This window comes from Rhinichthys klamathensis, unplaced genomic scaffold, assembly GCF_029890125.1.
Source record: "Rhinichthys klamathensis goyatoka isolate OS25496 unplaced genomic scaffold, OSU_Roscu_1.1 h1tg000432l_1, whole genome shotgun sequence".
Taxonomy (NCBI): Eukaryota; Metazoa; Chordata; class Actinopteri; order Cypriniformes; family Leuciscidae; genus Rhinichthys; species Rhinichthys klamathensis.
The window spans coordinates 149,897-176,167 of NW_026606928.1; the positions used below are offsets into that span (position 1 = coordinate 149,897).

The 26,271-nt window shown below is 37.3% G+C and overlaps 1 protein-coding gene across 1 annotated transcript in view; it reads left to right on the top strand.

Moving 5' to 3' along the window:
• The window catches only part of stat5a (signal transducer and activator of transcription 5a), a 106,935-nt gene that overhangs the window by 67,924 nt on the left and 12,740 nt on the right, over positions 1-26,271 (top strand). The window contains exons 2-14 of the mRNA XM_056235878.1: positions 2,278-2,342; positions 10,165-10,299; positions 10,407-10,563; positions 10,980-11,069; positions 12,784-12,958; positions 13,376-13,506; positions 14,073-14,224; positions 14,410-14,565; positions 17,710-17,889; positions 18,174-18,261; positions 18,872-18,994; positions 19,640-19,732; positions 21,571-21,777. Of these exons, the coding sequence (XP_056091853.1) occupies positions 10,172-10,299; positions 10,407-10,563; positions 10,980-11,069; positions 12,784-12,958; positions 13,376-13,506; positions 14,073-14,224; positions 14,410-14,565; positions 17,710-17,889; positions 18,174-18,261; positions 18,872-18,994; positions 19,640-19,732; positions 21,571-21,777 (1,680 nt within the window). The 5' untranslated portion in view covers positions 2,278-2,342; positions 10,165-10,171. The remainder of the gene's footprint in view (positions 1-2,277; positions 2,343-10,164; positions 10,300-10,406; positions 10,564-10,979; positions 11,070-12,783; positions 12,959-13,375; positions 13,507-14,072; positions 14,225-14,409; positions 14,566-17,709; positions 17,890-18,173; positions 18,262-18,871; positions 18,995-19,639; positions 19,733-21,570; positions 21,778-26,271) is intronic.

The following is a 26,271-nucleotide window of genomic DNA, read 5'->3' on the forward strand; positions in this document are numbered from 1 at the left end:
TAAATATGCTTATCCTTAGAGAAAGCGAGTGATAGTCAGTGTGGAAATAGTGGGGGATTCATTTGGTGTTGCTTCATCATATTAGCCTTTTTAGCTGGAGGGATGGAAGAGTGTGAGAGAGCGAGGAATGCTCTTTTGGATATCAGCTTGAAAGTATTTGCGCAGTGTGAGTGACGCGACAGCTTCGGGGTTGTCTTTGTGCGGCCGTCAATAAATGCAATAAAAACTCTGATTGTGTTTGTGGCCGTTTGAACATTGATAGAAAGTTGCCCTCGGCCCTTCCAGCTGCCGGCAAAGTGTGGGATGAGTGTTTTTGTGTTGATGTGTGTGACAGTTCACTCTGTATAAACTTGTCGCCACTCACCATATGAAACTGCATACAAATGCCTCTTTGCCATCTAAAGCAGTGTTTGTATTCTCTCCACTGCTTATCTGTTCCTCCTCACATGCACTCACTCACAAATGTTTATGTTTGTCTTCCTCTCTCGGCGCTATCACATCAGATCACGCACAAATTTTCCCTCCTCGCCTCATTAACATCTGTCGCGCATGGTTTTCTACATGGATTCCTTCTTATCTTACCATGGTCTCTGTCGAGAGAGAGTTTCTCTGTGAGATTACATAATCCTCCCCATGGGGTCTAATCCTGGCTGGCTTTCTACAGTCAGTTGTGTTGAAAATGGGGAAGAATTTGAACCTTTGGGTTTCACGCTTGTGTCGAAATGGATAAGTTGAAGGAGTTGTCGATAGCTGTTGATCAAAACATTATATTTTTTCTGGGGTAAAAGCCACAGACGGGAGTTATATACAGATAGAGTTTTTTGGCTGATCTTTTCCATAGAATGAAAGTGAATTGTGACCAAATGTTGTATACAACTGCACACAAATTTCACTAAGTGACAAACCGCGCAGGTCATTGTGTTCACTTGAAGCATCGTAAACAAGCTGGTGACAGCTCCATCTGTCAGTGAAATTGCACAAAAATGTGAAGAAGACACATTGTGAATTTATTCCTTTTCATTTTGAAAGTTGAATGCGAGAAATATCCCATGTATTTTAGCCACATGGAATTCTAGAGGGAAAAAATGACTCAAGGCATCCTAGAGGAGGAAGCTGTTAGAAGGCAAGGCACATGTGTTTTCTTCAACAGACTGTTCCATTTGAATCAAGCTAGTCTCTTAAATAAGAGAGGGTTGAGACTCATTCTTACAATGTGATTTAAACCATGCTGTTTGAAACAAAAAAATCAGCCAATTGGCGAGGAACTTTATTTAATTTTGGTGCTTGGCAAGTGTTAGTTTTGAACCCTGCTCTCATCAGTGCAGACAAAATACAGCCAAAACTGACTGAAGCTGGTCATGTTTTTGATTTAGAAGAGATAAGTAGTCTTAGTTCATGGCAGACAATCAGGCGATGTTCAGGGATCATTCCAGAATGCACTAAATCCTACACTGCTGTTTTTTTTTTTTTTTTTTTTTTTTTTTGTAGAAAAGAACCACATTTTGCATTCAATATGAGTGTTCATTTTGCATATGTTTAGTTATCCAATCAGTTGATTATTCTCTGTCCAGAGAATGTGGTTTTCCTTCAGTTTCCCCATTCAGCGTAAATGCACCCAGTAACCATAGATCAAGATTTAATGCTTCACATTTAACGTTTCAACTGTCAGTGGAGACATATTCCTCTTTCTCTCTCTCTCTCTCTCTCTCTCTCTCTCTTAGAATTTCTTTCCCTCTGAGGAAAGAACAATAGACTGAGAGGAAGTAACAGTTTTGCAGACCTTAAAGGGATAGTTCACCCAAAAATTTAAATTCTGTCATCATTTACTCAAGTTGTTAAAAAACCTATGAGTTTCTTTCTTCTGCTGAACACAAAAGAAGATATTTTGAAGAATGTTGATAACCTGACAGTTGATGGGCCCCATTGACTTTCATAGTAGGAAAAAAAAATACTAAGTAAGTCGATGGGGACCATCAACTGTTTGAAACATTCTTCAAAATATCTTCCTTTGTGTTCATACAGGTTTGAAACAACTTGATGACTGAATTTTCATTTTTGGGTGAACTATCCCTTTTAACTCTTGTATTCTTACCTGGCGTGTTCAGTGTGTATAGCCTATCTCTGTTTAATTAAATAGGAGTGTGGCATTGTGTACTTCTTCATACAGAAATACTTCTCTCAATGTTTTGTTTTTTCTTCAAAATTGTACAAGCTAAGACAAAAATGCTTATACAAAATGCTTATCTCATTCTCTCTTTCTGTCTCTCTACCACACAGGTTTTCCAGGTTTCCTCTCCAAAAGTTCCTGTTCTTAGATGGTAACAGAGATCTTGAGATAAGAGGTAAAATTAATGTCTGTATGTGTGTGTGAATGATTGTCTTTTTTATTCTGATGTGATTTTAATTGCAATGTGATTCCTATTGAGATGTAATTACTATTGTTTGTTGTTGAACAAAAACTATTACCTTGAGTTAGTTGGAAGGGATAATGAGTTACTGCTTATATAGCAGTGTTTAAATAAAACATTTTAACAGCTATAACAGACAATCAGATTTAATCTACATGTTATTGTGATTCAGGAACAAACTCCATTTTTTAATAAAACAATTATCTCAATATGGCACTAATAAGATTACTATGATTATAATTAAAGATTATATTAAATATTAATATATAAATTATTAAATGTTCTTTTAATTACAATCTAATGAATTATTATGAATTATAAGATTATAAAATATTAAAGGATGCATTCATTTGGCCATGTTTAAAATAAAACTAAAATAAACTAAACTGGTATCACTATCATTATCGGCCAAAAATGCCCAAATCGATGCATCCATATATAAAACCATATAGACTAATACAGATTTCAATATATTATATATTATTATATTGAAAATCAGGTAACTGAAAAGTAGAAAATTGTCAATGCCCTTTTGTGGAAAAAATCACTTTATTTTGATGGTCCTTTTAAAGGTGCTGTATGTAACTTTTTGAAGTTACTAAAGTACCATAAAATACCATAATACGTTTGCAGATATTTAGGAACCAGTCTAAGTTCACAGTCTAAGTTTTCTCCGAAAAACAATGCTACAGCCAGTTATTCTACTTTATTACACGGCTCTGTGGAATACTTGATTCTGATTGGTCAATCGCACCATCCAGCGGTGTGTTATTCCCAGAGAACGACCACTCAAAACAGATAACGCAGGCTCATCCGGGTTACTGAAGTCAGCAGCGCTATACATTGCTAGGAAAGTTTTTTCTTCGTGGAAGTTTTGCATTTGGTGAGCTAATAAAATATTAAAACTCAGTCGAATCAATATTTTGTGTACAGTTATTTAATTATGCCATCCAGTATCGTGTACTCGCTCTCTCGCTGGACTCGATTATGAGATACAAACAGGTACGATTTTAAAACAGTTTAATCTGAAATCAATATCTCTTATCTCCATAATTATTTATGTGGTGAAATGCTGTGTAATAAGCTGTATGACTGTAAACCGTATCTCTTAAATGTCCGTCTAGTTTGAACTTGCAACTGCTCTCTCCGCAGAAGCTTTGCGTTTAAAGACCTAATAAAATATTTAAACTCAGATCAATATTTCGTGTCTAATTATTTACTTGTGTGGCAAATAGCCGTGTTATAAGCGGGATAATGTACATTCAGCTTCGCGTAGCATCGGGGTCCTCATCACCCTGTCGGGGTTTATTTTGAGAGAACAACTGGCTGGATGTACATTATCCTTTACTTGAAATATGAGTTCCGTGACGGAATGTCTGCTTTTGTTTTGGTCTGTGTGATCTCGCCCACTGCCAGTTTACCCAATAGTATTTCGACACCCCGGGTTGCCAGCTAGCGGAAAACACCGCATATTGTAGCCACGGAAGTCAGCAAACAAACTAGGTCAGAGATCGCAGATTCTACCTGACCTAAAAAGCCTCGGCATCCATCTGAAAAGCTCTATGTCCAGAGGCATATTAAATGCGGATGAATCAACTTACAAGTGCTCATCGCCTTCCATTGTCCATTGCGCAACCCGCGTGAAATTAGCAACCTGCGTGAGCGTGGAGTCTGAGGAGGTGGTGGCGGGGAAACAACCCTCTCCAATATTTTGAATTTGGACTGCAGTACCCATTTGAACCGCTAGCTGTCAATATTACATACTGCACCTTTAACACATTCTGTTGACTATAATTAACTTTCAATAGAGTTAAAAATAAAGTGTTACCAAAATTTCTATCAAATAAAAATTCCAGATAGGCTATGTCTATAAAATGTTATTATAAAGTACAATACAATTTATTGCACATTGGCTTTTGGCACATATTATAACCCACAAGACAAATACTAGACAAATCATAATTAAGTCATAGTAAAACAGAGACTGACAATATGCACTCCCCCATGGTGCGCATCCCCTCACAAAGTCAGGCATTGTCCTTATTTAAAGGCTTACAGCTACGGGAATGAAAAAATGCCTTTGTAATTTGTTTTTACTGAGAGGAGGAATTATCTACCTCCTCCCTGAAGGTGGAGGTTCAATGTATTTGAGAAGTGTACTGTTTGTGTATTCTTATTTTCTTAGCCTCCTCCACAACTAAGAGGTCATAAAGGTCCTGAGGCCAAGGAAGGCCACAGTGCTTCATACACAGCCTAACTTTTACTATAAATGATTTATTTGAATGTTTCACTCTGTTTGAGCAACAAAAATAATGTTTGTTGTTGTTGTTGTTGTTTTTCCTCATATTTTTTGCTAGTTTACTTTTTGAACCTACTGACCTGAAGTGTTCGGGAATTTTTGATACCTAAATAGACCTAAATAATGCTGTAGACATTGTTCATATTATACATTTACAGATACTGGAATTTACCTCAATGTTTACTAACACTGTTCCCTGACCAGAATTTACAGTGGCAAGCAATTTGTCTGTCCACGATGAACATGAAACCGTGAGATGCAACACAGTTGCAGTCAATCAGAATAGATTTGATGTTTAATATACAGCTATGTGTTGTGGAACTTTCAACCAGTGAGATTTTACTGTAGGCAGAGCTACCTGATTCTGCAGAAATAGATACCGAGAGAGGTCAATAAAATGTCATTTTGGTTGTCACTGCTTATCCAGGACTCTCTACTGTACCTTACCACACTTTCTATCTGCACGCAAAACTCTGATTGAAATTCAATGACGTCAAGGCTGTAATGTGATTGGTTATCAATGCACACTTGATCCAAGTTAGCCAATATGCTTTCTCCAATGGTAGAGCCACGGACCCTTGTATCTCCTAATAATAAGACTATCTCTGACATCAGCTTGATTCACTTCTCACGTGAGAGCTGGTGAAATTCACTTCTATTAATATCAAGAATTTATAAATGTATAAGGCAGGAATAAACACTGCTGCTGCAGCGAGAGTTTGAGAAGCCAGCTGAATGAAAAAATAAATGCATGTATCAACTGATTTTAAATAATAATTTATACAGATTCACAAAGAGCTCAGAAGAATACACGTAAGCTTATTCAGATTAAAAACTGTATATATTAAAGATTATATTTAGATATTTATATTAATTTAAATGCAAAGTTTAATATTAATTGACAATTAATATAATTATTATATAGATATATTATATGAATTCTACATAACAATTCATATAATGTAAATAAAATAAATGGCAGCAAAAGATTTCCACTAAACTGCTTTAATATGGGGCAAGAGATATGAGGGGGCAGTGACCTTATTGCATCAGATTCATGTCACTTTGCTCACAGCTGGTTCGTTTTGGTTTGCGATCTCTAACCCAGAATAAAACCTGCGAGAGTTTGAGAAGGTTAGCCGTTAGCCAGCTAAAAACAATCCACCTTCTTGGGCCCGAAAAACCAGAGTTTGCTTAAACTAATCTCAACTTGCCTGGCCTTTTCCCAAAATCGTTAGCCACCTGTGTTTGCAAGTTCTGTTGAATTTTGTAGATAACGACAGAGCTTGCAACCACAGTTGGCTTCGTGAAATGCACCCCTAAGTAGGAAATCAAACCGGTTTCATGCAACTGGCCTCAGATATTCAGGATAGGTCTACCAGAGCTGTATCATCTACAATTTAAAAGTTCTTATCTGAATCCTTCGTGTTATGTGTACTTATGGACAATAGCACTGGGAGGATTGCAGTTCCTCGAGGAGCCCCAGTAGAAACAAACAAGCTTGAGACGGTAGTTTCTGTTTGTTTTAACATACTCTCAGCAGGAGAGAAAGTCCAGAATTCACAATGTGATGGAATCACAGCTTGATCTGTGCTTTAGCCTCAAGAGAACTAGATACTGTAGTTAAATGCAGATGAGAAGTCTAGAAGAAGAGCATCTTTGTGTAAAATGGCTTCTTCAGATGTATTATGTATGATGTTCACAGCTGCACTGAAAACCTTGTTTGGCCCTTATAGTCACAAAGCTCTGGCCTTAGGACTACATGTGTGATCACATTCTGTGTGCAAATGTGAGACGCTGCGTTATGTGACACGATGATCAAAGATGTGGGAATTGTAATTTAATTTGTAATTCTGAAAACACAAACTTTTGAAAACGGGTTTCATAGTTCAAGGTTTTGAAAGCAATACTGTTATCGTCTCCGTGTAAACAAAAACAAAAAACATGAATCTGTGAAAACGGTGACATCATGCATGTGTATTTTACATGTTTTGTCTATAGGCATGCCCGTTTGCCGCAAGTGCTCTGTATAGGAATCAATGCTTATGTACGCAGGCGCATAGTCTTTCTTTACAAAGTGACATCGCCAACTACTGACCTGGCATGCATAATACAGCGTTTTTAGTCATTTTCTCGGATCCGTGTGAACAATGTCATTGTACAAAGAAAAAAAACATTTCTGTTGAATCTTTGCCATAATCTATTGCTATCCCTTTAGGTTAGTGCTACAGGATGATGATCTGAATGCTAAAATATGTGTAAACAACAACAACATCCAATACACTCTTACAAAAACACTCCAATACAAAAAAAAAGGTCTTTATTGGCATCAATGGTTCCTTGAAGAACCTTTAACATCCATGATGAAACCTTTCAATTGTCAAAAGGTTCTTCATAGTGGAAAATGTTCTTTAGATCAGGGATGTCCAAACTCGTTCCTGGAGGGCCACTGTCTGGAAGTTTCTAGTATGCCTTGATTTTTGGTTCAGGTGTGTTTAATTGTGGCTGGAGCTAAACTCTGCAGGACAGTGGCCCTCCAGGAACAGGATTGGACACCCCTGCTTTAGATTATTAAAATGTTCTTCACACTAATAATAATAAAATAAGGTTCTTTCAAGAATTTTTCATTGAAAGATTAGGGGAACCAAAAATGGTTCTTCTTAGGCATCGCTGTGAAAACCCCCTTTTGCAACTTTTATTTTTAAGAGTGTAGGCCTATCAGCAGCCAACAAATATCTAATAGGATTGAATGAGTGGTGAAGAGAGCAGGCCAAATGTGAGGTGTGAGAGGAAGTGTTAATGTGTACAGTGAGCTGTCAGGGTCAGGAATGCTTCATAAGATCAGAGAGACATCTGACCTGATTTCAGCAGCAGCAACCATCCAAAATCACATTGAACATCAGTCTCCTTAATCCATCACATCAACCGGAATCAAGTGTTTGTCTTTGTGGTTAGTTGACTGGCAATGAGTGGTTTTGTGTCTGCCTTCTTTATAAGTGTAGTGTTCGCATGTGTGGCAAGCTGACTGGAAATCTGTGGTTTTTGTGTCTCTGTGTAGGTGTGCAGCTTTCAATACATGTACATGTCTGTGTGGTTGCACTGCTTGGAAACACACACATGTTCACACGTATGCGAACACACACACACACACACACACACACACACACACACACACACACACAACGAGTTAGACAGGAAGAGGCGGGCTGTGAACTCTCTTCTCTTACAAGTTACTTCCGTTTTGATTTGAAGCTCATATGCCCATAGGTGGCAGCTCAAGCAAATCAAATGCAACGGTTTCTCACATGGCTCATTTAACTGCTGCTTTGTCTTACATGTTTATGTTCTTTGAAGACACTTTCTTACCACAGCAACTTCCGAGCAGGGGATTTTCAAACTGAAGTCCAGGGACCCAACCAATTTTGATACGATTACAGTTTCATTTTCACTTTTTAAAAGATCAAGATTAATTAATGTTTAATTACTAATCCAGATAAATCTCAAAATAAAATATATCAAGGTATTAAAAATCTCAAAGTAAAATATATCAAGGTATTAATATTGTGAGTTTCTATTGAAAATTATTTTATTTACAGCCGTGTGTGTGTGTGTCTGTCTGTCTGTCTGTCTGTCTGTGGGTGTGTGTGTGTTGCAAGAAACCTTGACTTAGTGCAATTCAGGGGGAAACATATGGGGGAAAAAATGCTACTGAAGTGCAAAATGTAATAATAATAATAATAATAATTCATTACATTTATATAGCGCTTTTCTCGGCACTCAAAGCGCTTCACGCAGAAGGGGGAATCTCCTCAACCACCACCAATGTGCAGCATCCACTTGGATGATGCGACAGCAGCCATATTGCGCCAGAACGCCCACCACACACCAGCTTACTGGTGGAGAGGAGACAGAGTGATGAAGCCAATTGGTGGATGAATATATGGGGATGATTAGGAGGCCATGATGGACAGAGGCCACTGGGCAAATATGTCCCCTTTAACGCATGATGCCTCAGTCTAACATCACTGGTTCCTTTCAGCATGTGCAGTCATCACCATAAAAACTGTCAGTGGACTGATCAGATGACCCTGCCACGAGTGATGTTTGAATATGTAGTTTCGAGTGTGTTTATGCGCATAGAATTTGATGCTTTATGCAGTGCCTGTAGTTGAGAGACTAGCAAGTCATGTGGGGATGTTATATTGACGGCTTAAATAAATTAGATTAACACACACAAACACAGATACAAGCTAACACTTCTGCACAAACACAAATTAATGGTGGTCAACCAATATATATATATATTATATGACTTTATCAAATATATTTTTATTTAATTTTTTATTTGCATTGGTACATTATTTTCATTACAATAAAGCACACATTTTAGCTCACATTCTCATCATGATCTTGATTTTGTTCATATGAGCTTTTTTTATAATACATATTTTTCTCACAAAAAATTATCTTGACCATCACAGGAATAAATACATTTTAAAATATATAAAAATAGAAAACAGTTATTTTAAATGTATTAATATTTCACAAAATTACTATTTTGATCAAATAAATGATGAGGACAGGATGATGAGGACCTCGAAGCGGAGGACAGCTTGAAGGGGGTTAATTTGAGAGAACCACCAGCTGGATGTACATTATCCCGCTTATTGCCACATAAGTACATAATTAGACACGAAATATTGATCTGTGTTGAAATTTTATTAGGTCTTTAAACGCAAAGCTTCCGCGGTGAGAGCAGTTGCAGCGCGGCACGTTCAAACTAAACGAACATTTAAGAGATACGTATACAGTCATTCATATCACTTTATTACACATAACAGCATTTCGCCACATAAATAATTATGGGGATGAGATATATTGATTTCAGATTAAACTGTTTTAAAATCGTACCTGTTTGTATCTCATAATCCAACAGTGTACAAAACAATAGTCACAAAATGGCAGCAGCTGCGTCTGTATGAAACAAGAGAGAGCGAGTCCGCGATACTGGATGGCATAATTAAATAACTGTACACAAAATATTGATTCGACTGAGTTTTAATATTTTATTAGCTCACCAAATGCAAAACTTCCATGAAGGAAAAACTTTCCTAGCAATGTACGTTATAGCGCTGCTGACTTCAGTAACCCGGATGAGCCTGCGTTATCTGTTTTGAGTGGTCGTTCTCTGGGAATAACACACCGCTGGATGGTCCGATTGACCAATCAGAATCAAGTATTCCACAGAGCCGTGTAATAAATATATTAAATGATCTTAAATATACTTCTCTCATTTTTTATTAAAATTTTTGGAGTGAAATGTGACCTAAACATGTTCATGGTAATGTGAGCATCTCTTTGGTTTTCCCTTTTTTTTCTTTTTTTTTTTAGCATTTCTAATTTTCCCCTAACTCTCACTTGTTTGTTGTACACCACCTGATGCTGCGTCTCTGTCAGAGAGAAAATGGCAGTGTGGATCCAGGCCCAGCAGCTGCAGGGAGATGCTCTGCACCAGATGCAGTCTCTCTACGGGCAACACTTCCCCATAGAGGTGCGACACTACCTGTCCCAGTGGATAGAGGGACAACTCTGGTATGTGAAAAGTTTGACTGAGCTCATTTGAACTGCAACTGATTTGCAGATTTTGACATTTTTTATTACATCTATGTTATTTACTGTGTCTGTATGTCCTCTGTCAGGGATGCGATAGATTTAGAGAACCCTCAAGAAGAAATTAAAGGCAAGCGTTTATTGGACAACCTGATCCAGGAACTACAGAAGAAAGCAGAGCATCAAGTGGGAGAGGACGGCTTCTTACTCAAGATCAAATTAGGACATTATGCTTCACAGCTGAAGGTTCTGCTTGTTCTTTGTTTGCGAGTACAGTTCAGGAATGATGAGTTTAAAAAAAAGTGATAACAGATCAGACTTTTGATTTTCACACATTCAAAAGCTCCTAAATAAATGTTTATACACACACACTGAAAAACATGCAGACTCACACACAGATCTCTTTTAAATGTTTGTTTAAGATGTTTCTCTTAAAGGATATTTAGAGAAATACAATTAGAGAATATAGATAGAATAAATGAGACTTGTTGACGTACAGTATATCAGCCATTATTAAGAACAGGCCAGTCAGGCCAGTGCAGCCGCAGTGTTTACTGTCATTAGTGTTGCACAGTGTACTTGAGTGTGTTAATGTAAACAAGACCGAGTAGATGGAGGTGTGAGGTATTTTCTTCTAATTCTGACTCGGTGTGTGTTTTCAGAGCACATATGACCGCTGTCCTCTGGAGTTGGTGAGATGTATCAAACACATCCTGTACACGGAGCAAAGACTCGTCAGAGAGGCGACTAATGTGAGTGGACAGAGTAGGCAGTCGGTTTATTAGGACAGTTCATATGTAATAACGGGTGATTTAAAATTAATCGTATGTGTTCTTTATCTTTATTTTGTGTATATATATAAAATAAATGCAGACTTGGTGAGCAGAAGAGACTTCTTATCTAACCTTAATGACACCAAACGTTGTGTGTGATGTGTGTATTTATATATATATATATATATATATATATATATATATATACGTACACACACACACACAGTTGTATTTTGATCATAAATACAGTAAACACATTAATATTGTGAAATAGTATTACAATTTAAAATAACTGCTTTCTATGTTAATATACTGTAAAGTGTATCACATGATCCTTCAGAAATCATTCTAATATACTGATTTGATGCTTAATTTATTATTATCATTGTTGAAAACTGTTGTGCTGCTTAATATTTTTGTTGAAACTGTGATACATTTTTTTCAGGATTCTTTCATGAATAGAAAGTTCAAAAGAACGCATTTATTTGAAAAAAGTCTTTACTGTCACTGTCACGGTTTATCAATTTAATGCGTCCTTGCTGAATAAAAGTAATAATTTTTTTTTTTTTTTTATTATTGGCCTTGAACTTTTGAATAGTCTATTTATTGTGTTTTTGTTACACAGATAAGTGTAATAGATAGTAATAAATCTGTTAATTTCAAGAATTGATACCTGATATGAACATTGAAAACTGCCCCGAAAATGATGTCTATATATAGATTTTTTTTAAAATTTACAATGTTACTCATGAACGACTGGAAAAATCATGGAAAAATTCACAGAATTGCATTGGTCAAAATGTGTGGGAACCCAGGTCTGTGAATTGTTCCATAACATATGATTCCAACATTTTACAGACCTCATAATTTTACTCCCAGAGTTCTCTCTACATTCGACTGATTTATAAACACTTTGTTTGAACAAGCCATGAAAAATGGTTTGTACCATTTGTAAAAAGAGAGAACTATGTTGTCTTCTTCATTGAGTAATAAACAGGGCTGCTGTAAATGAGACTGACTTTTACAATCTTCAGAAATAGAATTTGCATTGTGCATGTGTAGATGAACATACATAGCTAAATATACACATACTAATCTACACACAAATTCATGATACCTGCCAAGAAAGTGCTCAGTTTTATGAGAGTAAAAGAGGAATTTCCAGATTTTATTAACTGAACTGACATCCCATAAAATCATAAAACTAAAGACAATATCAGTAAATCTAGATACATACACATGAAAATGCCCACTCATTCCTTATGTTCTTAGGCACACCTGTTGATCCACTCAACGCATAATATTTATGTTCACATACCATGTATGCACTACACAAACAATATAGTTTGCTCAAACACACATATACGTGCACCCAGTCTTACGTGGGCATAGAGGAATAACCTCACCTGCGTGGGTTATTCATACACAATGGGACAGAGATGATAAGGACAGTATACATATTGAAAGCTTTGGTTTGTGGGATTTTCGTAGAAGAACCGTTGATCAGGTTGTTTTAAAAGTATTTACAAACTTTCTTCATCCTGCTAGTTTATCAAAACTAAAACTAAAACATACAAACAGTTGAATTATATCATGCTTCTATGCTTTTCTGAAATATTCTGTTATAATTTTGTGAAACATAATTTGGTTGAACCATGGTTGGTTGTCAATCATGTGTGTCTGTGATTGGCAGTCAAGCTCACCGGTGGGCGGGGTGATGGACAGCATGTCGCAGAAGTACCATCAGATAAACCAGGTGTTTGAGGAGCTCAGAATATTGACTCAGGACACAGAGAATGACCTCAGAAAACTACAGCACAACCAGGAGTACTTCATTATACAATACCAGGAGAGCCTCAGAATACAGGGTATACGTCCACACACATTTACATTTATACATGCAGCAAACGCTGTTATCCTTGCATTCAAAATATACTTTTCATCAGTTCATGTATTCCCTGGAAATCAAACTTTGCCATTGCTAGAGCCATGCTTTGCTGTTTGAGCTACAGGACACACATACACACACATTATTCAACTCATCATACAGAAAAATATGTCCTTATTAAAACAGTATGTATGTTCACATAATTCCTGAGAATACCATTGAATTACAAATCAAGTCTGAATTTAGACCTCTAATAATTTATAAATAAGCATTATTTGTAAAGATAATTGCTATAAAAAACAATGTCAGCTCCGTGTATGAAAATATGTCAGCTCAGGAAGAAAAAAACTCTTTTTTACTAATGTTTGTGGACTGAATCTTCCTCTGCTTTGTGCAGCTCAGTTATCAAGCCTGGCCACGCTGCCTCCAGCAGACCGACAGCTACGAGAGCCCAGCCTGCTCAGCAAGAGAGCCACAGTAGAGGCCTGGCTGACCCGAGAGGCCAACACCCTGCAGAAATACAGACTGGTACTCACACATACATGCTCGGAATGAATAGTGTGTATAGCATTAGCATAATACAACACTCAAACTGTACCATTAGTAGCACATGCTTTTAAGAGCCACGTCTTAAACATTTATAGCACTTTTTTTTTAAGAAATGAAAACTTTTATTCAGCAAGAATGCATTCAATTAATAAAAAAGTTACAGTAAAGACAACAATGTTACAAAGACTTCTATTACAAATAAATGCTGTTTTGATAATTCTATTTATCAAAAAATTTATCTTCGATAATCCATTTCACTTCGGTATACATCACGATACAGAAGAAAATGTTGTTACTTTTGTTTTATCACGACTTTAAGGCATATAAATTACCTCTGTTTTGATTGGCTTACCCGGTAAAAAGAGGAACACATTCATTTCAAAAGATACTGTTTACCATTATATGTCTTCTTTAAAATGAAAACAACACTTCCTTGTCATTTACATGAGTACAGTACATATGTTCACGTCTGTTCATGTGATGTCATATGAGCTAGTGTGTGTGTGTGTGTGTGTGTGTGTGTGTGTGTGTGTGTGTGTGCTCAGGGCTTGGCAGAGAAACACCAGAAGACACTGGCATTGCTACGGAAACAGCAGACGGTGATTCTTGATGACGAGCTGATTCAGTGGAAGAGACGTCAACAGCTGGCTGGAAACGGCGGGCCGCCTGAGGGAGGACTGGACATACTGCAGTCATGGTGCGCGCACACACACTTACTTAGGATGTATCATAGACCTCTATTGTTTTTAAAGCTAAAGTTAATTATAATTACTACAGATTAACCCAAACACTTTGCATTTACATTACACATACACAACTTAACACAGCAGATCTTTCATTCATGTTTTTGTTACACACTTCTGCTTGTGTGCATGTGCACAGGTGTGAGAAGCTAGCAGAAACCATTTGGCAGAATCGTCAGCAGATCCGGAGGGCGGAGCATCTGAGACAGCAGCTGCCCATTCCTGGCCCCATCGAAGAGCTGCTGACCGAACTCAACAGCACCATCACGGACATCATCTCAGCTTTAGTCACCAGGTGTGTGTGTGTGTGTGTTTGAGAGAGAGAGAGTAGCAGTTCAGTTACGGTTAAGTGATTGCAAAGTGGAGTAACACAACCAATATCCTCTTGCCAAGGCATTTTATTGCCTAGGCAATATTTCTAGGCATTGCTACAATTTAAGTGTTGACTTCATTTGTTGACAATGCATTTGAAAACATCATATTAGTTGCCATGGTGACATGCCAACCACATTCAAAGTCATGCATTAGCTTCCTTTCAGTTTTCTGTATGTGTTTATTTTTTCACTCAGTATAGAGCCTCCAAGTGGGTTATACATTTACATTTAATTATTTAGCAGGTGCTTTTATCCAAAGCGACTTACAAATGAGGAGAGCAACTGTAGCAAACAAACTAACAATACGGCAGCAATATGCAAGTACCGTGACCAGTCTCCAGTTAGTCCAGCACAGTACACTTAGCAAGGTGTTTATTTTTTGTTTTTGTTTTTTAAACAGATATAGAATAGTAAGTGTTAGTATTAATGGGTCAAATGTTGCCGGAAAAGATGCGTCTTCAGCAGTTTCTTGAAAATGGCTAAAGACTGCTCTGGTTGAGTTAGGCTGGTCATTCCACCAGCAGGGAACAGTCCAGGTGAAGGTCTATGAAAGTGATTTTGTGCCTCTTTGAGATAGCACCACAAGGCACCGTTCATTTGCAGAACGCAAGCTTCTGGAGGGCACATAGGTCTAGTTCTGTAGGCAAACATCAGTGCCTTGAATTTGATGCAATCAGCAATTGGCAACCAGTGCAAGTTTATGAGGTGAGGTGTGACGTGCGCTCTCTTCTGCTCGTTAAAGACCATTCTTGCTGCTGCATTTTGAATCAGTTGCAGAGGTTTATCAGTACATGCTGGAAGGCCTGCCAAGAGAGCACACAATAGTACAGTCTGGATAAAACAAGATCATGGACAAGGAATTGTGTAGCATGCTCCGATAGGAAGGGCCTGATCTTCCTAATGTTGTATAAGGCAAATCTGCAGGACGGGGCAGTTCTAGCAATGTGGTCTGTGAAGTTCAACTGATCATAAATCACAACTCTGAGGTTCCTGGCTGTCCTGGAAGGAGTTATGGTTGACGAACCTAGCTGAATGGAGAAGTTGTGATGAAATGTTGGGTTGGCCAAGATCACAAGCAGCTCTGTCTTCGCAGGGTTGAGTTGAAGGTGGTGGTCCTTCATACAGTCCGAAATCTCTGTCAGGCTGAGATGCAAGTAGCTACCGTTGGATTATTTGGCTGGAATGAGAGGTAGAGTTGAGTGTCATCAGCATAGCATTGATAGGAACAACCATGTTTCCGAATGAAGGTGTAGATGGAGAAGAGAAGTGGTCCAAGCACTGAGCCCTGAGGCACCCCCATAGCTAGATATTGCAACCTACCTATATGAATAATGAATATGAATAATCTATAAAGAAATATTAAAGGGATATATTTCACCCCAAAAATACTTATTTTCATGCCATTCCAAACCGTATGACTTTCTTTAATATGTGTTACAGAAAATGTGCCAGTCACTTTTTCCATGAAATGTCAATAAATAGGCTTAAAAAAGGATGCAAAAGCATTATAAACGTATCAAAGTGGTCTATACACAACTCATGCACTATGTTCCTAGTTTTCTAAAGCCAAACAGTACAGTAGCTTTTTGTGTGAAACAGGTGGAAATTCAAGTCATTATTCACAGAAAATATATGCCTTAGTTCATGAAAGTTCATTCTTCATGAAATTGTTACTTCTATCATGAACCATTATTTATGCACCTAGGAAAACTGGGGTATATGTCAAGAGTTTCAGTGACTAGCAACTAATGTCCTTTACTCTACTAAAAGTTTTGGGCCAGTAAGATGCTCACCAAGGCTGTTTTTGTTTGATCCAAAATATAGTAAAAACATATACAGAAAAATATGACATATTGTGAAATATAACAATGTAAAATACAATACAAAATAAAATAAGTGTTTTCTGTTTTAATATATATGTTACAATGTTATTTATTCCTGTGATGGGAAAGCAGAATTTTCTGCAGCCAACTCAAATTTACCACTTTATGATAGTTTCATCATGTTTTTGCATCCTTTTTGAAGCTTGACATCTCCAGTCTTTTTCTGTTCCTGAAGGAAAGATAGTCATAATACAGGCATGAGTGTAAATAATGATGACGCAATTTTCCTTTTCGGGTAAACTATTCTTTCACATTGTTCATCCTAACAATTTATGAAATCAAAAGATGAACATCTCTGCGCCAAATTAGTTTATGTAGCATTCACCCTGCTCGTGTGAATCAGTGAGAAATCAACAGAGGCAATTTGTCAGAGACATTCAGTCGTCACTTTTGTGGCACACTGGGGATGTCTACAAACTTCTGCTCTCCTTCACTCTCTTTCTCATCATATTTTATGCTGTCAGTGTTCACACCTACCACAGGGGATGAATGTGGGGGTACATTTATATGTGTGTGTTTGGTGCCTCAGGTCAAGTAGTCATTGAAACAACTGAGCTTAATAGGAATTGTGCTTTTGGTTACACTTTATTTTGATGGTCCTCTTTAGACATTCTTTTGACTATATGTAACATTTCACGTATGTCAACTAACTCTCTGAGTGTTAGTTGAGTATTAGTAGACTGTTAGGGGTGGGGTAAGTAGAATAAGGGGTTTACTAGGGTTAGTATAAGTTGGCATGCACTTGAAATGTTACTTATAGTCAACAGAATGTTTAAAGGGGACCATCAAAATAAAGTGTTACCATGACATTTCCTGATCCAGTTCCCCCTCTTCTCATCATTCCATATCCCTCTTTACTCTAAAAATTGCGAACGAGCCGGCTCTAAGAGCCGATTCTTTGTAGCGAACGAGAAGAGCACGGATCATACACATATGGGTTAAGGGAGAAGGGAGGAAGAAATATATTTCAATGCATTCTCTCGCAAGAGTTTTGCTGTCCCTTTTTTATCAATTTAATGCATCTTTGATGAATAAAGATATTCATTTATTTTAAAGAAAGCTGACTGGCCCTTTACTTTTGAATGGTAGTGTACATGTGTTTCTTCCTGTAGATTTACAGTATGTTTTATGGATAAGGATTTACAGTAAATTTGTGTATGGGTGTGTGTGTTTTCTCTGCAGTACCTTTATCATCGAAAAGCAGCCTCCTCAGGTGCTGAAAACACAAACTAAATTTGCTGCGACAGTGCGTTTGCTGGTAGGTGGCAAACTCAACGTGCACATGAACCCACCGCAGGTCAAAGCCACCATCATCAGCGAACAACAGGCCAAGGCCTTGCTCAAGAATGAAAACACCAGAAAGTGAGCAGAAACCCAACACATTGCATTTAGTAACTGCTTTGAGTGTTGTTGATTACTCATTGTGAATTGGCCTAATATGCCTGGAGCTGCTAAAACAAAGCATGTTTCATCAGGCACCCTGATACACCATCCTACATTTACGAACACACACACATTTTTATGCACAAACCCAATTTTTACCTGCATTTGCCACTCAATGGACTCTGATCTTGGTTAAAATGCTTATCTCCATCTTTACATCTACATGCTGAATAAAATTCTCTGTATATGTGTCTGTCTAACAGTGACAGCAGTGGCGAGATCTTGAATAACAACTGTGTGATGGAGTACCACCAGACCACAGGCACCCTCAGTGCACACTTTAGAAACATGGTGAGTGCACTGTGGCCGTCTAGGGGCTAACTTTAGAAAAAAGGTCTGTAAGAGTGTGTGAATGTTTCAAAGTACACTGTAACCATGTAAGTTTATTCATAATTTACTCTGTGCCTTCAGAGAACAGAGATCTACTCTCGGTTACATATCAACCATGACAAACAATAACAAAATAATTATATTATTTCTGTTAACCATTTGTTAACCAGAAAGTGTAACAATTACTTGTTACCCAAGTAATTCTGTCTTACTTTTGTACACTATATTTTATTTGTTTATAATAAAAGGAAGTTTAAATGAAAAATGACTAAAACATTAAATGTTTTACTTCAAGTTTTTTATTATAAACACTTGGTTAGGCAATTTGTTATCTAATTTTACATACTTATTCATATACTGTGAATGACATTTGTATTTTTGGGAAGGTGTTTTGTGTGATAGTGACTCTCTCTCTCTCTCTCTCTCTCTCTCTCTCTCTCTCTCTCTCTCTCTCTCTCTCTCTCTCTCTCTCTCTCTCTCTCTCTCTCTCTCTCTCTCTCTCTCTCTCTCTCTCTCTCTCTCTCTCTCTCTCTCTCTCTCTCTCTCTCTCTCTCTCTCTCTCTCTCTGTAGTCTCTGAAGCGGATCAGGCGTTCAGACCGCCGAGGAGCGGAGTCTGTTACAGAGGAGAAGTTTACCATTTTGTTTGAATCACAGTTCAGTGTTGGCGGAAATGAGCTGGTATTTCAGGTTAAGGTGAGATTGAGATATCACATGAACTGTTATGAACCACATATAGGGATGTAGAAATAATAATAACTGAGACACTTCTATGTTAATCACATGGATTGTCATTAATTTTCAAACAAACATGCCTCAATGACTATGTAAATTTTGGAGTTGCTTTTTGGTTAATTCAGTCGAAATTAATGTTTTAGTATATTTATCAGTACAAAGTCAACAGTTATAGTTGTTATATTTATGCTACACTTTACCGTTCAAAACTTTTCTATTATTTCGTTAATGGCAGCAATTACTCCAGTCTTCAGTCACATGATCCTTCTGAAATCATACTGATATGCTTATTTGCTGTGCAAGAAAAAAATATTATTATCAGTGTTGAAAACTGTTGTGCTACCTAATATTTTTTAGGATTGTTTGATGAATGGAAAGATAAAAAACAGCATTTATTTGAAATAAAATGATTTACTGTCACTTTTGATCAATTTAATGCATCCTTACTGAACAAAAGTATAATGTATTTATTTCAAAAGAAAAAATCTTACCGACCCCAAATTTTTGAATGGTATTGTACAATTAATATTATTAAAGTAATTATGTATAATAAAGTCAATTGCAACTTGGTTCATTAATTTTTCTCATCCACACATTTCCCCCCAGACTCTCTCTTTGCCTGTGGTGGTAATTGTCCATGGAAGTCAAGACAACAATGCTACAGCCACAGTTCTATGGGACAATGCATTTGCTGAGCCGGTTAGTTCCTGATAACATCCGTGCATCTTTGGTTGGGTGGTGTGGTGGTTAAAGTTCAGGCCATCATTATTGTGCCCTTGAGCAAAGTACTTAATACCAGGATATGGCGACATCACAAGAAAGTAGTGGAAATAAATTCCCAGGTCATGTGGCGATAAATAAAGATCCTATAACTTAACCGTGTTGAACATCAAAAATCAGCCCTGACTTGACAACACACAAGACTAATTCTTCAAACCATACGTAATGTAATTTCTCTCCCACTCACCAGGATTTCAAAGTCCCCACAACAAACAAACAAAACTGTCATGTTTCATAGCGTGGGTGTTGATTGGATGACTAATGACATATGACTAACATTCCTTTACTGTACCCATATTCTCCTTAAAGGAACAGTGCATCCATAAATGGAAATTCTGTCATCATTTACTCACCCTCATGTCATTCCAAACCTGTATTACTTTTTCTTCCCTGGAACACAAAAGGAGAAGTGAGTGAATGGTGACCAGTGGCTGTCAAACTACAAAAAAGCACAATAAAAGCAGCATACATGTAGTTCATATTAGGTTTTTCAAGAGATGTCTAGTTAGTATCATATCATTATGAGTCACTAATAAATTTTTCTTAAGGGCAGCAGTGAATGGCATGCGTACAGAACATGTTAGATACTTATGCAAATCAAGCAGGATATGGTGAGTGAAGGAGTTGATGTACTATTGCCTCTATATTGTCATGAAATTTCCCTGTTATTTTCCTAAAAACAAGCTTAAAACCAAGGGCATATGTTTAATTTTGAGATTGGTGGGGACATTTTTGCACTTTTAACTACAATTTCAAGTAATCTAAAGCCTTTATTTATAGACATGGTAGCCAACCCACTCATACAACATGATTTTGATTATGTAAACCAACAACATTACAATTTAGCTTTCTGTACTTTATGATAGAATATCATAAATTACATAAACAAGCAAAAATAGTAATAATCATAAATAATAAACAAGCATACATTCATAACAGCAAAAAAAGTGATTTGAGGTTTTGAGTCTATATTGACTTCAATTAATCAATTCTGTAATCTTATAAGTTAAAAGTCAGTAATGACGACAAGGAGGCTGTTTAACAGATACTTTACTCTGTCCATATAGTGCAGTTGTCAACATACAGTACATCAGCATCAGAGTACATATACAAAATGTATGTAGAGCGCTTGCAGGCAGTGTGCAAATTACAGTGTTTTTAGGGGTCAGGGCACTCTTATTGACGCTGTAGTGTATATTCTTTTAATATAAAAAATTAACTAGACCAACAATGATTTTAGAAGAAAACGCAACCAGGAGTCTACTGTTGCTAATGTAACAAACACAACTTTCACGTGCATCAGATCGAAAGATTAAACCACATGCTCTTATTTCAGTGTTGTTTTTAATTTTTCTGGAAATTTCAGTTTGCTATGCACATTCATTTTGACAACATTTAGTTAAAGAGGGTAAACTTTCAACTGAACTGTTCACGTTTTAAACACTTACCTTACTGCATGCATTAAATGCACATCCTTGAAAGATCACAGTTTTCTAACGTATTTACTTATCATGTTATGTCAATGGTACGACCCCTATATTTCAGATGCAGCCAAAATTACAACAACAGCGGTTACATATACATTTATTTTAATGGTTTGATCAAAATTACTGCTAGGGGCAATTCAGTAGTCGCTGGATATCGCGTCCCTACTAAATTCTATGCCCATGCTTAAAACCAAAGTGATTGTGACCCACTGAGAACCTGCCTGATGAATAAAGTTTTTGATAAGGTCCTTTATTTTTCATCTCTCTCAGGGACGGGTGCCCTTTATTGTGCCTGACAAGGTGTTATGGCCGCAGTTGTGTGAGGCTCTGAATATGAAGTACAAGGCAGAAGTGCAGTCAAATCGAGGTCTGTCCGAGGAGAATCTCGTCTTCCTCGCTCAGAAAGCCTTCAGCAGCTCCAGCGTCAACTCAGAGGAATACCGCAACATGACCATGACCTGGTCACAGTTTAACAGGGTAAATACACAACTCTATCTCAACCACTGTACTGTACTGAATTAGTTTAGCAGGTTCTGTAAAATGTGTTTTTCCTTGTCTATCCATACCAGTGAAAAAATACATAGAAGGAAATACCTATCAAAGAAAAAAAAATAGATAAACAGCCAACAACCTATGCAAGATAAAGACTAATGGACTGTTGCTTTAGTGAGGTCAAATTGTTTATTTATATTTCAGATATGTATACACATAAACGTATAAACACACACATTACCATTCAAAAGTTTGGGGTCTGTAACATTTTAGATTTTTAAAGAAGTAAATTTTGCTCACTAAGGCTGTATTTGTTTACAAAAATACAGTAAAATGGTAATTTTGTGAAATATTATAATTTAAAATAACTGTTTTATATTTATACATTTTAAAATGCAATTTATTTCTGTGATGGCAAAGCTGAATTTTCTCCTGTGTCACATGATCCAGAAATCACTATAATATGCTGATTTGGTGCTCAAGAAACATTTCTTATTATCAGTTAAATTATTATTATTTTTTTTACATTTTACATACATTCAGAATTTTTTTCAGGATAATTTGATGAATAGAAGATTCAAAAGAACTGCATTTATTTGAAATAAAAATAGTTTGTAACCATGTATAAGTCTTTAATGTCACTCAGTTTAATACATCCTTATAAACAATACAAGTATATAAAAAGTATTAACTGACCCCAAACTTTTGAGCTATTTTCACTGGTGAAGCAAAATAGACAAATTGACTCCCAATATTGGGTCCAAAATGTAAATCATCCAGTAATCAGTCATAATGACGTGTCCCATGCGGTTTTTGAAACCCATCTCGAAATTCCTGCATCTCGAAATCTCTAAACCCCTGCGTTTAGTTGCGCCGCATCTAGCTGTTCTTCAATACAAGTATTTTTGTACTTCCCTATTGCTCATGAGCTTTAAATGAGCTTCAGTTAAGCTGAAAGCAACATGGCCAGTTCTTTTGTAACACATTTTTTGACCATGACTGTGACCAGCTACTCTGTTACCCAACAGCACTGCCTTTATCGAGCAATGTTCTCACAGATGGCTTAATCCTAAACTAGTCTCTCATCATTCTGGCTTTGTTTTCTTCATTTTAAGTGGCGATCCGCCGACCCGGGGCAGCATGTTAGCCGATCAGATTGACATTGCTTCTCGTCTATTGCAATAGTTAATGGTTATTCAGAAAGTGAGGTTTGATCGGAGAGCTTTTGATGTGCAGGCAGGCCTAAGGCTGTGGCTGCCTTTGAAAATGGCCATGTGCTGATCTGCTACATTAAGCGGGCAGTGTTCCCAACTGAGGCCTTTGGAATTTAGGCATTTTATGCGTTTATGGCTTTGTTTATTTACGCATAAGTCACTGATACTCACTATGCACACACTTGCACAGATAGACACCAAGTAATCTTCAAAGCATGCAAATGATTGATGCTTTCATGCAGTGGGATCCAAAAGTCTGAGAACATTAGTGGAAACGCTTGAAAAAAAAGTTAAAATGATGTGCAAAAGTTAGTTAACATTAGTTAAAGCTGCTGTCCGTAGCTTTTTTGGGTTAAAAATTATCCAAAATAAATTTGAGCAAATACATAACCAGCCAGTGTTCAAAACTATCTGCTTGCCTTAGCACGTTTCAAAGCGGTAAGCTTGTAATAATGTTTTTAATTCCAGTGGTGACTGGTGGATTTCCACGGGAGATTCGAGCATGTCTTTGTGTCATTACGTCACATCTGTACACATAAAGAAGGAGTCTCGGCTAGTATAAGCTATGTTGCGTGTGAGGATGTTTGGAGGTGGAGATGTATAGCCTTTTCTCACAGCACCTGATATAATTAAACTTATCAATTTGATGGCGGATCGAGAAAGGTTCAAACGTCAATCACCAGTGACAACTAGAGATTCACCCGCTGTAAAATGCAAAATGACTTCGGAGTGGCTACAGAAAAAAAGAGACTGCAAACCGGGCCCATGCGAAAACAAGGATAAATATCTGACGGCTTTAAATGTAGTCACGCAATGCTTATGTTGTTAACATGAACAATTTGAGAACAAAGTAGAATTTGCACGGTTTGACGTGATATAAGCGATCGTTAGATTTAATCAGCGTGATTTACTGCAATGCTTTTTCCCCCTTAGTTGGTCAGAACAAAAGTGGATGTTACTTACTTCTTCAGAGGACATTTTTCGGTGAAAATTATTATATTGGTCATACTTCCAAAAAGAATAATCTGTGATTCTGAATGCCAGTATCCACACCGGCGCGGTGATTGACAGCCGCACACTCTCCTCAAACATTGCGTTCATCCGCGCTGTGCCGTGCCGAAGTACAACTCACGTAAAGTTGATTATCCGCGGATGACTGCAATTGCAGATTTTGAACAGAGATGGCGACAAAGAGGAAAAACTGCAGACTGCAGCTTTAATGTATTAACTAACATTAACTAACAATGAGCAATATAGTTCTTACAGTATTTATACATTTTTGTTGAATTAAATAGTTCATTGTTAATTCATGTTAGCTCAGGAGTCAGGACTATTAAATAATATGGTTACACTTTAAAAATAAGGTCTCATTTGTTAACATTAGTTAATGCATTTACTAACAATGAGCAATACATTTGTGACAGTATTTATTAATCTTTGTTAATGTTAGTTAATAAACAGAGTTGTTCATGTTAGTTCACAGTGCATTATTTAATGTTAACAAATACAGCATTTGATTTTAATAATGTTTTAGTAAATGTTGGAATTAACATTAAATAAGATTATTAAATGCTGTAGAAGTATTGTTTATTAGTAGTTCATGTTAACTAAAGTAGTTAACTAGCCTAACTAATGAAACCTTATTGTAAATTAAACCTGTAGTATTACCAATAATATTAACGGATACAATTTTTGATTTTAATGATGTGTTAGGAAATGTTGAAATTAACATTAAACTATGTATTTTTTATTAGTATTATTTTTACTGTACTAAAGCATAAAAAAACATAATATGTTTGCAGATATTTAGGAAACATCAGGGTTTTTCCTGGGTGAAAAATGGTCTTCGGTGGTGGCGGACGAACACTGTCATCCACAAACACAGTACAAAAAAAAAAAAAGTACAAAAGCCCAGTACTGACAATAAAACCAAATAAATGCATAAACTGATTGTAATATAAACCTATGCTATTTATTTATGAAATAAAAACATAATCACTGTCAGGACAAGACCATAAGACAAAGTGCTTCAAACTATTTTATATTTAAATATTAGTAATACAAAAATGAACAAAGTAGCAGATTACATAGAAAAAAGTACCAGGTCTATGCATTTACACTCCAAGACTTAATGCACTGATCATTTGACATACAGTATCAGATTGTATTGTTCAGATTCAGTTGCATGATTTCCATTACACGAGAATAGATGTTAAAACTTCATGCTGATTTGTACTCGGCTTTCGCCAAGATAAGCACAAACTAAGACGTAGCTTTACAGTAACCTATGCTTCTCCATCCATTTACGCTTCTTTCCATATGGTGATGTGAATCTCCTTCGGTCCGGCGTTAACGGCTGCAGTGTACTTGGCGCGTCAGCACACACAACGGCTGCAACTACAGTGTGGTCTCCCCAGTGGACCAGCACAACAACCGTCTGGATTGAGCCGAGTAGGGGACATCTCTAGGGTCTTCAAGTGGGCACCTTCCGTCCTCAGTGTTTCGTCGACTAGCCCACGACACCTCAAGAGGGCTCGACAGTGACTGTGGCGTCCCAGAGTCACCCCCCTCCGTCCCCCACTCAACTCAGCCCAGCTTACTGACTTTTACATCCCTCCTGCTGCTGAGGTTGCTCCTTCCTCGTAGTTCACATGTGACCTAACCACAATCTCACGATCTCTCCGCAACCCAACCATACTCGCCAACCCGTTTGACTAAGGCTGTCGAGCCCCACTGTCTTCGTTAAAGTAGGTTCAGTGGCAACGGTTCCGTATGGCATACTACCTACCGCAAAACACAATATCTGCCCAAACACCAACCCTCATTCACGCAATATACACAGGAACGTAATAACTGTAATTACTATGCAAACTATACAAATAAACCACCAGACTCTTTGAGTTTTTGAAGAATTCTATGAAACCGTAGCGTGGCGGCCTGTACACAGCCAGCTAGAATCTTTCCGTCTCAACCACAGCCAGTTGCTGCTCCTCTCTGCTGCTTTAGATAAGTTCTTTACTGTGCGACGCAACTCTTGGCCACTGAATCCGACGTCTCTGAGGAACCGGGTTGTAGAGTGTGCCACAAATCCTCGACAACCCACTTCCACTGGATAAACCTGGACTCTCCATCCTCGCTGTTCTGCTTCAGTGGCCAGATGAGCATACCGCAGTTTCTTCCTCTCATATGCCTCATCTACCGCATCCTCCCATGGCACTGTTAACTCTATCAGTTGAACAATGCGTGCTGATCCAGACCACAAAAC